Source organism: Myotis lucifugus, unplaced genomic scaffold (assembly GCF_000147115.1).
Source record: "Myotis lucifugus unplaced genomic scaffold, Myoluc2.0 scaffold_417, whole genome shotgun sequence".
Classification (NCBI taxonomy): Eukaryota; Metazoa; Chordata; class Mammalia; order Chiroptera; family Vespertilionidae; genus Myotis; species Myotis lucifugus.
In genome coordinates, this window is record NW_005871465.1 from 574,336 (window position 1) to 591,876 (window position 17,541).

General features: G+C 39.2%; 1 protein-coding gene across 2 annotated transcripts in view; it reads right to left on the reverse strand.

Moving 5' to 3' along the window:
- Nucleotides 1-12,924, reverse strand: part of RNF130 (ring finger protein 130) — an 89,160-nt gene extending 76,236 nt beyond the window's left edge. The window contains exons 1-2 of one of the 2 annotated variants that reach the window (XM_006102541.3): nucleotides 12,808-12,922; nucleotides 7,444-7,638 (exon numbers count right to left, since the gene is read on the reverse strand). In XM_006102541.3, the coding sequence (XP_006102603.2) occupies nucleotides 7,444-7,638; nucleotides 12,808-12,826 (214 nt within the window). In that variant the 5' untranslated portion in view covers nucleotides 12,827-12,922. Of the gene's footprint in view, nucleotides 1-7,443; nucleotides 7,639-12,807 lie in introns of both variants that reach the window. The other variant, XM_023743877.1, reaches the window with a different exon arrangement.
- Nucleotides 12,925-17,541: the final 4,617 nt, after the last annotated feature.

Consider the following 17,541-nt stretch of genomic DNA (forward strand, 5'->3'; position numbering starts at 1 on the left):
CACCTCAGTCTTTTCTCCATATTAACTATTCCTAGAGACTCAAAGACTCTCTTACAAAAAACTTGGAACTATATTAATACCTCTTTTCCTAAAGCCATTGAAAAGTTACAAGCATGATGCCTCATCACCCCCTATTTATTGTGTATTCTACAAACAAAAATTTTGTAAACAGAGTATAACTACCAAAAAAATCAAGAAATTAACACTGACACATTACTGCTGTCTAATGTGAGAGTCCCTTCAAGTTTCCCCAACCCCCCAATAATGCTTGTATCGCAGGCCAGACAGAGCCTCACACTCATTTAGCCAGCACATCGCATTACTCTCTGTCGGTCTGGAAGTCTCCCAGAGTTTCCTTGATGTTCACGACCTTGACACTTTTGAAGGTTACAGCCCAGTTGTTTTGTGGAATGTCACTCCATTCTGGATTTATCGGATGTTCCTTGTGGCCAGGTCAGGTCACGCCCCTCTGGTACACAGAACAGAAGGAATGCTGTGCTCTTTTCCGCGTATGCTGCCAGGTGGCACATTTTGATATGTCCCTTCCTGCTCAAGTTCACTCTGATCATCTGGTGAAAGTGCCATTCTCCAGGCATTTCCACAGTGAAATGGCTCTTTTTCTCTTAGTAATTATTGAGCACTCTGTGAGACCAGATAAATTAAACTTCCAATTTACTCTTATTTTTGAGATCAGTATAAACTCATGGTTCCTGTTTTATTTAATGGGCTGAAATAATTACTATCATTCATTTGATGCTCAAATTTCAACTTGTTTTTGATAAAACCCTGTTTACAGACTTTTTCTATCCTGTTTTTTTGGGGGGGGGCATCAGTTTATCAATGTCTTTATTAAAAATAAAATGGTAAAATGAATACAATGCTTCTAATAATAAAAAATGAGACCAACATCTCACTAACATCTGAATATTATATTCACGGGATACAGCTCAAGCCATATATATATATATATATATATATATATATATATATATATATATAATTCTCACCTGAAGATATATTTTTATTGATTTTTACAGAAAGAGGAAAGGGGAAAGAGAGAGAGAGAGAAACGTTGATGTGAGAGAGAAACATCAACTGGGGCCTCTCCTATGTGTCCTGACCACGGATCGAGCCTGCAACTTTAGCTGTACGGAGACGACACTCTATGGAGCCACTGGCTCGGGCTCAAGCTTTCAATGTGTGTTTTTAGCGGCGTGGCAGATGTCAGTGTACACTCAGCTCATGTGAATGAAGGTTGCTGGGGGTCGTCCACTTGAACTGCTACTGAAGCCAGGCTTGCACAAACCATTGTTACTAATTTTTGAACCCATTTGGAGGTGGACTTAATAAATACTTTCTTTTTGTTATATGTTTTCCAAGATCCACCTAGTTCTGTGTCATTTTCAAGTTAAAGATACTTCTACGTTTTCTTACAAGTTTTTGATAAAAGAATTTTAAATGGGTGGAGAAAAAAGGTTAAGTACAGAGTTAAGTATTCCTAGCGAGAAGATTTACACTGAGAGGAAAGCTGCCTACATTAACTTTCACACCAAGCACCAGAACTCTAACAGCCTTCAAATCCGTTATTTATGTTTTAGAATATATGAGCCTGAGAACTCAGTGAAATGAACAATTAAGAAAATGGACGGTGGGGGCCAGGTTTCTTATTGCTGGAGTGGGAGTTTACAGATAACAAAAGGAGGAGGCTTCATGAACCATGTGGTAATGGATTCGAGCTGGAGATATCAGTATCAACTCATTCTTAGGTTAACATAGAAGAGTGATGGCGAACCTATGACACGTGTGTCAGAGGTGACACGCAAACTCATTTTTTTGGTTGATTTTTCTTTGTTAAATGGCATTTAAATATATAAAATAAATATCAAAAATATAAGTCTTTGTTTTACTATGGTTGCAAATATCAAAAAATTTCTATATGTGACACGGCACCAGAGTTAAGTTAGGGTTTTTCAAAATGCTGACACGCCGAGCTCAAAAGGTTCGCCATCACTGACATAGATAGAGATGGTTACATATGGAAATATTTATAGACATGTGTACACAAGGGTCAGTATGCACACATATATTTCCCTGCTCTGTCAGCTGAGAGGGCCCAGAAGCAACAAAAAGTGAATAGTAAAAGCACATGTAATGCTCGGGTCTTGATTTCCAATAAAATAGGAGTTCCTTGGAGTAATGGCTGAGTCCAGTACTGGGACAGGAAATAGAAACAAGATGAGCCTAGAACATCTTATGGCACCAGAAAGTAAGGAAGTACACGCAAAAGGCCAACCAACCAACCAACCAAACCGATGGTAACGGGTACATCAAAGGCAGAGCAGCCAACTGAAAGAGCTCCCAATGGCCAAAACCAGAACAATTTGAGCAACAAAATAAAGGAGTATTGTATTATAATACAAAGCATAGAATAAATATCCATGAGTTCACACTGATATAAAAGTAAATGATTGAATAAATTTATAAATGGAGAAGGAACAAATCATCTGTGCAGAATAATTCCAAATAAGTATAAATACCCTGCCCTAAGGGGGAGGGGGTAGCTCCCTGTGTATAGTTATCTCCTTCCCAAGAGGACCGTGTGGAGTGAGCGGAGCAGCCCGACACACGCCTCAGCCAGGTGATCTTTCATGTGGACAGGGCGTGCCCTGGACCCACTGTGATGAGACCACTTCACCGCTGTGGTCTTCCGCCCCAAAACCATATCCTCAGTCTAATCACGAGAAAAACATCAAATAAGTCCCTACTGAGGGACAGTCTATACAATCACTGAACAGTACTCCATAAAAGTATGTATAGTAGGTCAGCAAAGCAAAAGGAGTCTGAGGAACCGTCACAGCCGAGAGGAGCCTGAGGAGACACAGCACTAAATGTCAAGTGGTGCCCTGGGTGAGCTCCTGGCGCAGAAAAGGACATTCGATAAAAACGAAGGAAATCTGAAAGAAGTATACAATTCAGTTAATAATAACGTATCGATGCTGGTTCGTAATTATAACAAATGTACCACTATGTTAAGATATTAATCACAGGGGAAACGGGGTGCAGAGTCTGTGGGAATTCTTTGTAGGATCCTTGCAATTTTTCTACTGTAAAACTGTTGTAAAAAATAAAGTTTATTTAAAAAAGGTATTATAAAAGAGAACAGCTTCTCATAAAAAAAAAAGGAGGCAAGAAAAACAACAACACGTTAAAGTGCTGAAAAATGATGGAAAAAGACATTTTCAGCCCAGCCGGTGTGGCTCAGTGGTTGACATCTACCTATGCACCAAGAGGTCACCAGTTCGACTCCTGGTCAGGGCACCTGCCTGGGTTGTGGGCTCAATCCCTGGTGAGGGGCATGCAGGAGGCAGCCAACTGATGTTCTCTCTCATCAATGTTTCTATCTCTATCGCCTTTTCCCTTCCTCTCTCTCTAAAAAAAAAAAAAAATCAATAAAAATATGTTTTTTAAAAAGGACATTTTCAGATAAATGATGAGAAAATTCATCACCAGCAAGAGCTGCACTGCGCCCTCGCTGGTTTGGCTCAGTGAATAGAGCATGAGCCCGTGGGCTGAAGGGTCCTGGGTTCGATTCTGGTCAAGGGCACATGCCCAGGTTGCAGGCTCAACCCCCAGTAGGGGGCGCGCAGAGGCAGCTGATCAATGATTCTCTCTCATCATTGATGTCTCTCTCTCTCTCTCTCTCTCTCCCTTCCTCTCTGAAATCAATTAAAAAAAAAAAGATCTGCATTGCAAGAAATGATTAAAAAAATGATCTGGGTAGAAAGGGAAATGACAAGATGGGACTGAGAACTCCAGAAATGTTAGTAAGTGGGAAATACAAAGCCTATCCCATTCTCCTGCCCCATGAGGGGCCCCCTTTCATTCCTCCTCTAACACAGTGGTTCTCAACCTTGGCTGCACATGAGAATCACCTGGGAATCTTTTTAAAATCCTGATTTCTGGGCCCCATCCTCCCGAAATTCTGTTTCTTTGTTACTAATGTTGTGGCCCCACCCCATAACAAAGAAACAGAATTTCCGAAGGATGTGGCCCAGAAATCAGGATTTTAAAAAGATTCCCAGGTGATTCTAATGTGCAGCCGAGGTTGAGAACCACTGCTCTAAAGGCTCCTTAGACTTAGAGTCTGACAGGGTCTCAGCAGGGGCAGAAAGCCTTCCTAGGGAGCGTCGGTCTGGGATCTATGGGGAGGGTTTTATACTGCAACAAACATGGCGGGAGGCCACTGGTCTGAGGCATGGGCCTTGGGAGGCTAACCATTCTATAATGCAAACTTCCTGCAGAGCAAAGAATATCCTGCCCCAAATACCTCTTTATCTGCACCCCCTTCAAGAAAAACCTGAATTGAGGCGCACTCTAAGGCATCAATCCCGGGGTAAGGGAGCCCCACCAGACCTCTAACACACGCAGCCAGGCCGCATCACCTTCCGTAGCACCTGTGCCAGTGGGACTAACGCTGAGGGTGTAGCATAAAGTCCAGGGTCATCATCATGTGAACAGCTATGAAGTGAAAAACGTCTTCCAACCTGTACCCTACCGGGCTGATTCCTCAGTCAGTATTCTTAACCCAGACCCTTTATATCACTGTGGCTCCCTCCTCTTCTGCTGCAGGAGAGGAAAGGGTAGCACGAAAGATAAAAAGGTAAATCAGGAGATGAGTTCCAACAACCGCTCAGGACTGCAGAGCCTGCAATCTCTAAGTCAGAGGAAGGCTTGTAGAAAAACCATCTCAAGTATCTGACAGAGGTAGGGGTTCTCTACATCCACCTAAGATTTAGAGACTTAAAAGAAAAATTCGGAGCTTATGCAAAAGTTTTAAAACAAAACCATCAGCAGTTATTTTTTAAAAGCTATTTTTATTTTTTTAAAGCAACTACCTAAGTGATTCAGTTTTAGAAAACTTGGGGAATAATTATGAATTTTAAAAAAATATATGGATCACATAGAAGATAAAGTAGAAATATCTGTAAACTAAAGCAAAAAGAATACATAAAATTTAAACTCTTACTTCCTGCCACAGCAGTACATTTATACTTCAGGTTCCACCTTTACTGAAGTAATTAAATCCACATTCAATTAGAACCTAAAAGCTTTAAAGTATAAAACAATAGTATGACTATTATGTTACTCATTTTCTTGATGGGCTTTTAGAATAAAGGTAACAGATTTATATTAAGTAGCCCAAATTATTGATATTAAAGGTGTTTTGCCAAGTGTTTGTGATTTATCTTGCTTTCATAAAGTGTGATTTTTATATTCACTTAGTGAATATTCTATATTTTCTAGTCACTACTAGATAATACATTTAAGAGAATAAGATGGAAAAAAGGTGAAGAGGCACTCAACTAGCAATTCTGTTCAACCAGCTGAAGAAACAATAAAAAGCATTTGATACTGCTGATTGAAGAAGACAGAAAAGCAACATCATTATCTGGCTACATGTTTATCTAAATTACCTCACTTTTCTTTAAACAATGAAAAGAATATCTATAAATTATTACAGAGACACAAATAAAACTACGAGATTTTCAATTCGACAATAATTTGACAAATTTAAGACTGTTAAATAACAGTAAAATCTATATACACTTTTTTAAAACCAGGAAAATAAATCCTTAACTTTCCCCAAATGTGCATTATTTTAAACTCTCCAAGAGCCTATAACTTCCCCTTTATCCTACCACATACCCACTAACTCATTCTGCTTAACAAATGAAACCACAAACTGAGTGTCCTTCCTGCCAGTGATGTCACAGCACCGCATTGGGAAATGTCCTTCAGGCACCAGGTGAAGGGCACTGACGAGAACAAACATGAGCAACCTCCTGAAACGTCGACCAGGCAAGAAAACAAAATACTTACACTTCACAACGTGGAATCTGAACATCAGTGTATCACATGTATCTTAAACTCAAGGAAAACTGAACAAAACTACGTCTTTATGAAATCATTTCCGTGCAGGACACTTATTTTGTTCCAGGTATGCTGCTGACTACTGCACAGAATAGAAAGTAAGACACAAACTTTAAAGAACCCTGCAATACTTTCCATACTGCTATCAAGTATACAAATAATGACGACATGAAAGGAAAAGGAACATATTGTCAAAGAGGCACAGAAAGGCCCTCCGGAGCCTGCTGGGGCCTTGGGTGGTGAACTCACGGGACACGACCCGGGCGTCTTTTCCCAGCTCTTGCCAGTTCACTTTAGAATGCACAGCACAAAGCTTTCTTTACTCAAATGAAGGGGCGACAACTGACACGGGAGCAAGGGAGGGCTACACAGGGACCTCTGGGCGAGGCGGCTCTGAGGCCAGGGTCCGTAACCCTCGCGTGGACCGCGCTGTCCTACAGGAGAAGGGCAAGAGCAGCTGTGACGCACTCCTGAGCCAGGAAAGCAGGTGCTTCTCGGCACAGAAAGACGTTCTGCGGTTGTCCTCCACAACAGAGACTCGCCGCCTGACACACAGTTAGATTCAGAGTCACAGAGGCCTTCCCACTCAGGAGGCCACTTGGCCCATGTCCCCGAGGAAGGTGGTGGAAAGTCTGGGTTTAAAACCCATGTTCCTGTCTTTCCTTCTTTGTTTCTCAAAGCGAGATCTGGGGACCAGAGTGGCATCAGCATCACCGGGAAACATGGAAAACACAGAAGCTCATGCTGTCCCCCACATCTACTGAACCAGAATTTGCTTTTTAATGAGATTCCCAGGTGACTGATAGCATATTTAAGTTTGAAAAGTACTCTAGAGTATGTACCTAGAACTACAATGTCTGAGTTCTTTACTATATCAGATAGTGCCAACTTTCCCTCCAAAGTATTGCACCAATTTACTTTCCCACATTATTCTAACTTTCTATGTATCTAATTATAATATAAATCCTTTTCCTATTGTTAAAATTGCTCTAAAAATAAAGTCTATTTAGCTCATATTATAGTGCCTGGCAATAAATTAAAACTATTGTTATTAAAACAGTTACATTAGAAATACCCTAAATGTTTCTGCAGGAAATTAATCATATTGTTCCAACTGTAATTATGCTATACCTAAGTCAGTTTCAAAATTGATTCTGACAAGATAAAAGCATCTTCTCAAAGAAGTAAGCCTTGAGAATTTATGAGATACCTGGATGAATGATTCCAAATCTAATACGTTATTTTTCAAAGCCTCCAAGCGAAATGTAGAAATGTAAAATGACTAATGATTCCATCACAGCCAGCTTCTTAGTAAGTACAAGTTTTATAGGTTCTTATGGCCATTATTTAAGAAAAAAAATTCAGCTAAGGGGAAAAGACAAATGGTAATACCAAAAATCAATATATCACAGAATGATGTTGAGAACGATATGGTTCCAGCAGAGGAAGGCCTGCCTATGAGGCGATGGTTTCTAGGAGGAAAGCACATCTCCCGCCGCCTTTGCTTGTTACCTGGGTGAGTCATGGTGACCGGCTCCTCTTTGGACTTGTTATTGTAGATGACGACAGCAACTGCATTGTGGAAAGCCGCCCGTGATATTTTCTCTTTAAATGTGCAATTTCCCCTCTGCAGCAAGGCAATCCACTGTTTGATATTAGGAGGGACAAAGAACCGGGTTTGAGGATCACAGCCCAGATGATCAGCAACTAAAGGGAAAAGGAAAAAACACATTAATTTTTTTCTGAAGTAAAGATAAATAAAACCAATCAACTCTTTCTCTGAAGCACATCAAGCAGCTCACTGACAGCAGAGCTATGAATACACCCAGAAAGGACATTACCCGGAATCTAAATCCTCATCTGTACAGGGAGAAAGGTGCCCCTGTAACCCAAATTAAAAGTGGAAAATCCTGTTTACAGAGTGACAAGAATAAAGAAGACTGTAATATCCAGTGTAGGGTGGTGAAGAGAGGAGGAAGAAGAGGCAAACAGACCCCCCCCGGCCCCAGAAACCCAGGAGAATGAGCTACCCGATTTCGCTCATTCATTTGCCTTTACTCATCTCTCCACGCCCCACCTCTCACCGCCTCCAGGAGGAGACGATTTTGCTTGGGGTAAGTAAGGAAGGCAAACTAATCTTCTGTTCAGCTACCAAGTGGTCTTCTTGAAATTCAAGCATGCTTAAAAAAAAAAAAAAAGAAAAAGAAAAAAAAATTCGAGCATGCTTGAACAAATTTCTTAGTAAGTATAAGGAAATTAGAAAACTTCACTTTGGGCCTGCATCTGAAAGTTATAACAGCTAAAATAACAATTAGAATAAATAGATTATTCCTCTAATTTACATTTATTGTTAAAAATTACTCTACAATTAATTCCGCATTAGGATACATATTAACTTACTACTCTTCCTGTCTGAGGGGACACACCAAGACTATCCCTTGGGCCTACAAATCACATGGTCACTGTCCTAGATTTGGGGGAATAGCTCGTTTCAAGTGCCCTCAAATACATGTGAAGTGGTTAGGGCAAGCGCCTCGATTTTTGATTCTGCAAATATGAGCATCATGGCTCTGACGCCCTTTGTAAATCTTGAGACCCTGTGCCTGGCTGTTCTTCCCATTCCTCGTCCGTGCATTTATAACAGGTTAAAATGAAAGGGGGGGAAGAGAAGGGGGGTGGGGGGGGGGGGGGGCAGCCAAAAGAGTAGCACTGGAAGCAAGTAAGTAATAAGAACATTAAATAAGTATTAATAAAAAATAAACTGTGAAAAAAGACACCAGTGGGGAAATGTTTGCTTTCCCTGAAAGCACACTGTTTACTAAAAGAAATGAAATGTTTACATTACTTAAAGAAACTAAAATGCAGATGCCACCAACTACAGAGAAATGTTACATCTATCATTTCCACTTAAATATCTTTCCCCAAATTCTCTCATTATCATGGGGAGGGACAACAATGAAAACATATTTGCTACCAGAGGTCTCTTAATACACAATAAGTGGGTGACCAACGATTTCATAATTTGTCATGACGAATACTGTCTACAACTATGATTCACCCTTTCCCTTACACACTTTAGTTCTTTCTTAATCAAATTAAACTTTAGTAGTCAACTACTGAAAGAAACAGTCAAGGCATTGTGAAACTCTGAAATTGTGAAACACTTTACTTTCAGTGATATCTGTCTGTTTCACCGATTACTATGCTGTTTTAAAATATAAGCATTTAGGTGATGTGTTCGGATAACCTCAGTGTCTTGGGAAAATTTCCAATACTATATCCAAGTAGGCGCAAAGAACTTGTTTTAAGTGCTTCATTTGTGATGTGTCAAAATACACTGCTGCACAAACCTTGAGGAAAATGCAGGATCAAGAATATCTACAGAGCGCTGGCCAGTGTGGCTCAGTTGGTTGAGCGTTGTCCTGTGCACCAAAAGGTCACCATTCGATTCCCAGTCAGGGCACATACCCAGGTTGTGGGTTCGATCCCTGGTCGGGGTGCATGTGGGAGGCAACTGATTGATGTTTCTCTCTTATATCAATGTTTTTCTCCCTCTCCCTTCTTCTTCTCTCTCTCTCAACCCACAAAAAAAAACAGTAACAACATAAAAAAAAAAGAATATAGAAAGAGATCTATATACTTGTCTTCTGTGAAACATCATTATTCTGTGACGTTCCTGACCTCCCTCTGATTTCCTATTGTTCACTGTGTGGTAAAGAGGAAACAACACAGTTAGGGACCAGCAAGACCTGGGGTCCAAATCTTCCATTTTTACTTATTTGTAAAATTGAGATAAAATTCTTACCTCACAAGAGTTATGTTTATGTGAAAAAGTCTTTAAATTCCTCTACTCTTGGGTGCCTCCAATACATTCCCTTCCGTTAGTGTTATGGGTGCCAGCCTGTCCTGTGCTAGTGACCCAGCCTGGTGACACGGGGACTCTATGCTGACGGTCATGAAACCCACCCAGAGCTGGGCAGCACATCCTGTGTCCCCTCTCCCAACAGCTCCCTAGTCTCACCCTTTCTCTCTGACAATGTCACTGTCCACTTAGAAGGACAGCCTTTCAGTAATGGTCACAACGTCTAAGACTAAAAGAGACAGCAAGGGGTGCAACCACGGAGCACAATCTATCTCTTAAAGGAATCTCCATCCACTAAGAACAAGTTCTATGCACAATCCAAACAAATTCCAACAACAGGCTGTATGAGCAAAAAGAATGCCCCTGTTCCCCCAAACCACCACGTGTGAAAGGTCTCAAGACGTTTGTATCGGTAAGAACAGAATATGCAATGATAAACAAGAATAAGATGTGCAAGTTCCTGTTCAAAGAAGCCGTGTTCATTGTTCAGAAAAAGGAAAAAAGGGGTTTTCATAATCATTTAATACTATAGTATGCTTATTTTTATCCATTTATTCCTTCCTGTATAAAAAATAACTTGAACAATAAAAATGCTAACAGCTAAAACCCCCACATTTCACAAGAGGAATGATGACTATGGCTGGTGATCAAGTGGCAAAATTTAATACCAGTTATTTGTACTTGAAGCAATGTATTAAGTGAAGACATAAAACATCTATATAATTATGAACCATAAAATATGTCAATAGCAATTTTGCTCAAATTCAGAAATTTTTTTTTTTACCTTAAAGTTTAGAAGAGGACATCACCTCTGACTTCTTTGCATTTATTAGTCACAGTGTCAGGAAAAACTTACTTGAAGTTATCACGAAAATGTGAAATCATATATAATAAAAAATATTGTACTACAATACCTTACAAATTTGACAATTATACCCAATAAAGCTGAAAAATACTGTATTATAGAAAAACTTAACTTCAATTTTTTCCCCTGTATGGCCTTTCCTATCAAATCCAGAAATAGTCTGCGACTTTTACTAGTATTGACTCCTTGACGAGAACCAAACAATTCTCAATAGGAACAATTATGGAATCCTCACCTTAATGCACAATAACTTAGACATTCAGCAACATACTAAGTACCGCAGAGAAATAGAATAGAACCAAACATTTTGGTCTTGAATCTTGAAGCACCTCTGAATGTACTGAGGTGCTCTGAATGCCTGGCCCAGAATGAAATGTTCACAAGGTAGCACGAAGCACCAGCGTGAAGAGCGCTTCAACATTCGGAAAGGAAGAGAGCAACGTAACGGCTAGGGAACCTACATGGAATGCTGAGAAACTCCAACAGAAAGGAGTGTGCAGAAGTGACCAGCACAAGAACACAAGAGAAAGATTAGTCCCTTCTCTTAAACTCTAGAGAAAACCAAGTGAGAAGATTATACAGCCAAGGTTACGACATTATACAAATTTAAGATAATCAAGTTCTAAAAAGAAGACCTCCACTGTAAAGGGAAAAGAGGACGACTATTCTGGTACAAAGACTATGTAAATAGTGAAAGGGTTCTGTGAGTGAATAAGTAAAAAAAAAAAAAGAAAATTTCTCTTCCCCAACCCAGCGGCCTGAAAGGCTCCACTGGGATCCATTTGACTTAACAAGATCTCGTCTTTTAAAAAAGGAAACACCCAGCGAAGAGTAGCAGTCCCCAAGCTATGACCTGGGTGATGTCTCCTCCCCGCCCAGACCATCAGTCTGCTGCTGTAAGCGTCACATGGGGCTGGGACACAGGGTGGAAGGTCACTGACTTCGCCAGGCGCACAGTGCAGGTGCCTCAGTGTGGCTCACTCTCAGAGCCCGGGTCTCATTTTCTCCACCTGAAATGCTAATACTCCTTTGCTGACCACCGATTCTGCTAACATCTTCTCCGACCTCCTAAAGCTGAGCTGGGTGCTGTGTCCATGCCTCCCAGGCACCCGAGATCATAGCCATCTTAGCATTCACTGCACTGTATTAGTAACTGGTTGCTTATTCTGAGCGTCTCCTAAGTGTGAGATCTAGCATCTCCTTTAACATGTCTGGCACGTACTAGACACTTACTGTACCTGATGAAGGGAGAGAGGGAAGGACGACAGAGGGGGACTAGGCAAGAACGAATATAAAGAAAAACCTTGTGCCAAAGACCTCTGTTTCATGTAGAAATATTCTGACTTGTGAAATGTTCTATCAGCTGTTTCCTACAAAAGAAGTAAAAATAAGCCTAACTAGTCCTAGCTGGTTTGGCTCGGCGGATAGAGCGTCGGCCTGCAGACTGAAGGGTCCTGGGTTCGATTCTGGTCAAGGGCACAGGCCTGGATTGTGGGCTCGATCCCTAGTAGGAGGCAGCCAATCACTGATTCTCTCTCATCACTGATGATTCTCTCTTTCTCTTCCTCTCTGAAATCTCTGAAATCAATAAAAATATATTTTCAAAAATAATAAAATAAATAAGCCTAACTAGTTACCCTGTGCGCCCCTACCGGTTCTCCAGAGAAACAGACCAATAAGGGTGTGTGTGTGTGTGTGTGTGTGTGTGTGTGTGTGTAAAGATAGCTATTAGAATGAACTGGCTCACATGATTATAGAGGCTGATACCTTCCAAGATCTGCAGGGCAATTCACCAAGATGGAGAGCTTATCACAAGCTTGAAACCCAAGAAGAGCCAATGGTTCAGTTTGAGTCCCAAGGCAGGAAAAAAGCCAACGTCCCACTCTGAAGACAGCCAGGCAAGAGGAATTCTCTTACTGGGAGGAGAATCGATCTTTTGTTTATTCGGCCTTCAACTGATTAGATGAAGGACACCCTCTTTGGGGAGGGCAACCTGCTTTAATCTGCTTTACTCAGTCTAACAAGTTTAATGTTAATCTCGTCTCAAACAAGCTTACAGAAATACCAAGAACAATGTCTGACCAATATCTCTACCTTGTGGCCCAGTCAAGGTGACATAAATGTAACCATCACGCGCCTCACAACTTACTTTTCCTTCTGTGTTTCATTTCCTTCTTCCGTATTCTACATCCTTTAGAAGGTCTTTCAATGAGGATCTATTAAGGGTAAAGTCACTTTTAAGGTAAACTTGTCTTTTTACATCCGAAATCATCTTTCATTTGTCCTCATTCTTGAATGGTAGCATAATCAGGCAAAAAATTCTGGATTATTATTTTCTCTTAGTATTTTGAAGACATTATTCCACTGTCTTCTGCTTCTTATGTTGAGAAGAGGCTGAACAAAACATTTTCATTGTGAAGGCTCTCAAATGTTAATGTATTTTTAAATTTTAAATCTAGCATTTTTAAAAAGTAAAATATGTGTGTTTTAAAATTTTTCTCCTAATAGATAGTTTTTACTTCTTTGGTTACATTCTAAAGAAACACATTTTTACAATAAATATCAGCCTTTCATTGAGAATTTTTAAGAAGGCAACAATAAAGTATCTTTTATATCCCTATAATGCTGAATATATCAATCAACATTGGAAGAAGGGCTATACACAGCTGAACTGTCAGCAAGTTTAATTGTCAATAGCCATCCATTATCATTTGTCTTCTATACTTAGTTACTGTGTATTTCAAATGAATTTTGATTATTTTTCACATCCTTAGAACTTAAATATATCCGCTGAATGTTCTCCATGACATAATAAAAAAATCTTAAGAGTAATTTTAAATGATGGCTAATAAAAACCACTTCACTTACAAAGTCAAATTCAAAAATAATTTCTGTTACAACTCACAACAAATAAGGGTGGGACAAAAGTAGGTTTACAGTTGTAAGCACGTGAAGCAGAGTTTATTCCTGTATTATTATTTATTAATTATGGCATTTTCCATAGGAACAACTATAAACGTTTGCCTCACCTTGTACTGTATGCAAAACAAAATAACTAAAAATTACAGCTAGATCCTTGTACAAACATGGCATCATAGTACAACGTAAGTGTTAATTATTTAACTCACATCATTTCTCACTCCATAAAAGCATTAAATATCAAGTACAACTCTTTCTGAGGCTCTCTTTTCTACTGGTTTCTATCCATCACCTTTTCCTCCCACTTCTCGGATATTCTACCTCATTTTTCCAGTAGCCTCTTAAGCTGAAGGTGTTCACCAAGCTTCTGCCTTAAGCCCTCTTTTCTCAGTGGGCAATCTCATCCATTCCCATGGCATCAATTATCACTTATAGGTAGATAAGGTCTATATCTCAATCTCTCTCTTGAGCTTTAGTCTTTAAATTTCAACTGCTTGCTGGGTATTTCTGCACGAATAGTGAGTATCTCAAACTCATTATCTTCACCCCTCAAATGTGATCTTTCCATGTGGAATTCCTGAGTGACAACATGGTCATCTACATAAATACACAAGATTGGAATCCTTGCTGAAAAACAAGGACGTGGCTATTGAGAGACTCAGCTCAGTCAATAGTGTTCAGTGTTTCTGGCTGCCACTAAGAGCCCATGAGGACAGAGCAGAGCCACTGACTATAACGCAACACTGCTGATGCACAGAAAGAAGTCAGAACACCATCAAGGGCCCGGAGGAGGTCTGAAGGCATTACTTTCCCCCCGGATTAAGGTATAATTAACAAACAAACTAGTATACACATATATATGTATATATATTACAATCTGATGATCTGATGTACCTATACTATGTGAAATGTGGTATACTATACCACATCAAGCTAATTAACATATCCATCACCTCATATAGTTACTTTTTTTGTGGTGAAAACACTTAAGATCTACTTTTTTAGCAAATTCCAAATATTCAATACAGTATATTAACTACAGTCACCATACTATACATAAAATCCCCAGAACTTACTCATTTTATAACTGAAAGTTTGCAACATTGGAAGGCATTTTAAATTTGAGCATCATCCTGATATGTCAAAGTTGGAGGTTCGATCTCTGGTCAGGGCACAAACAAGAATCAACCAATAAATGCATACTAGTAAATGAGTAGAACAATAAATCTATGTTTCTCTCTCTACCCCCCTCAAATTAATAATAAAAAAGTTTAATTTAAAAAAACCATTAGAACACTCCTGTTTTGTTTTATTTATCACTTCTTTTTTCTGGTACTAGTACTTCTTGTACTATTGACTCTAATATGATGACAGTTTTGACAAAGACTGGGCCATCTGGAACATAATTTCAAAAATAAGAATGATAGATTCAACAATACATTAAAAGGATCATATATCACAATCAAGAAGATTTATTCCAGGGATACAAGGATGGTTCAACATCTGCAAATCAACATGATACATCCACTAACAAAATGAAAGATAAAACTCATACAATCATATCAATAGATGCAGAAAAACTTTTGACAAGATTCAACATCATTTATGATTTTTAAAAAAACCTTTCAACAAAGTGAGTATAGAGGGAACATAATACCAAAGACAAGGATGCCCACTCTCACCACTCTTATTCAACACACAGTATCTGAGCCACAGCAATTAGGCAGGACAAATAAACAAAAGGCATCCAAATCTGAAAGGAAGAAGTAAAAGTGCCTCTCTTTGTAGATGACATGATATTTTACATAGAAAACTCTAAGACTCTACCAAAAATTAATTCAGTAAAGTCATAAGATACAAAACTAATATATAAAAGTCTGTTGCACTTTTATACACTATAACAAACCATCAGAAAGAGAAAGAAAAAAACCTCATTAACAATTGCATCAAAAAGACTAAAATACCCTGAAATAAATTTCACCAAGGAGGTGACAAACCTGTACGCCAAAAACTGTAAGACATCAATGAAAGAAACTGAAGACAACACAAATAAATAGATATGTTTACTCATGGACTGGAAGAATTAATATTGTTAAAATGTCCATACTACCCAAAGCAATCTATAGATTCAATGCAATCCCTATAAAAATTCCAATGGCATTTTTCACAGAAAGAGAACAAATAATGCTAGAATTTGTATGGAACTACAAAAGACCCTGAATAGCCAAAGCTATCTTGAAAAATGAAGAACAAAGCTATAGGCATCAAGCTTCCCGATTTCAAAGTATACCACACTGTTATAGTAATCAAACATTATGATACTGGCATAAAGAAACAGACACACAGATAAATGGAACAGAATACAGAACCCAGAAAACAAACCCACACATATATGGTCACTTAATTTATGGCAAAGGAAGCAAGAATATGTAATGGGGAAAAGATAGTCTCTTTGAGAAACAGTGCTGGGAAAACTGGACAGACACATGCAAAAGAATAAAACTGGACAGCATTATCTTACACCACCCAAAAAATCAACACAAAATGGATTAAAGACTTGAATGTAAGATCTGAAACTCCTAGAAGAATATACAGGCAGTAAACTCCTTTGGTCTTGGCAATAATTTTTTAGATTTGGCAACAAAAGCAAAAATACATGGGACTACATCAAGCTAAAAAGCTTCTGCCCAGCAAAGGATACTATCAACCAAATGAAAAGGCAGCCTGAGGAATGGGAGAAAATATTTGCAATTCATAATCTGATAGGGGGTTAATATGTAAAATACATAAAGAACTCATACAACTCAAAAGGAAAAACATTTCTTCTTCTTAGGGTCCCTATTTTATGCAAATTTCTATTCACAGTTTCCTATCATTCCTTACTTCATAGGTTTCATCTATGTGTGTAATATTGTTATCCCTTGAATTAATATGTGAATTAAAAGAAATGACTCACTCTCAACACACACACACACACACACACACACACACACACGGAAGAGTGTAGCTCACACTATCAGGGGAGAAGTATTTGTCCAGGGGTTGAGCTAAACTGCTGAGGAAGGAGGTAGAAGAACATGAAAATAAAATCATGAAATTAAGTCCTTATGGAGGGCAATTAGAAAAAAAATAACACTGTGGGAGACAACTCACATGACAAAACAAACAAGAACTTGTCAAACAAGGAATTAACTATTGTCTATAAATATTTGAACCAGTTGCTTTTTTCAGATGAAATAAAGACTTTCTAACATTCTGCTTCCCAGGGATACATGTGGTCGAGCTGTTACTTGTTTGTTCCAGCTTGAGCTGGACAATCACAAGATATGAATGCTGAGGCCCAGGCTGGGGGCCTAAACTTGACGATTGATCACTAAGTTCTGAAATTTTAATTCCTCTCCCATGCCCATCTGCCCCTTTAACTGGCCATTACACAGAACCAAAGAACAATAAGATTCTATTAATACAGCAAATACTGTGTGGGGGTAGTGGGGAGTGAAGGTGAGGGAGATGGCAGCCAGAAGGCACACAACTGTCAAGGAAACTTAGAGGCCCAGGAGCGAAAGATGATCAGAACAGCTCCAACACGTGAACAAGGTGAAGGGAACAGCCTGCGGGAGAGGCTGGAGCCGGACCAAGCAGTGAGTGCCTGTACCAGTCAGGAGTTCAGAGCTCCACTCAAAGATGAGAAGCCACTGAGGGGGTTTAAACAAGGATAACATGACTGGGTGAAGCTTCAAGATTATTCTGACTACTGTAGGGAGAAAAGATTGATGGAAGTCCATTTGAGACTTATCAATTTGGAGGTGTCCTCGAGACATTTAAATTAAAGATACCAAGTAGGCATCGAATGTGTGAGTCTAGAGGTCAAGGAGAGAACTAGACTAAAAATAAAGATCCAGGAAGAGGTAATAGGAAGCACATGGACGTAAAAAAATATGTTGTCTCAGAAAGTTACATCATT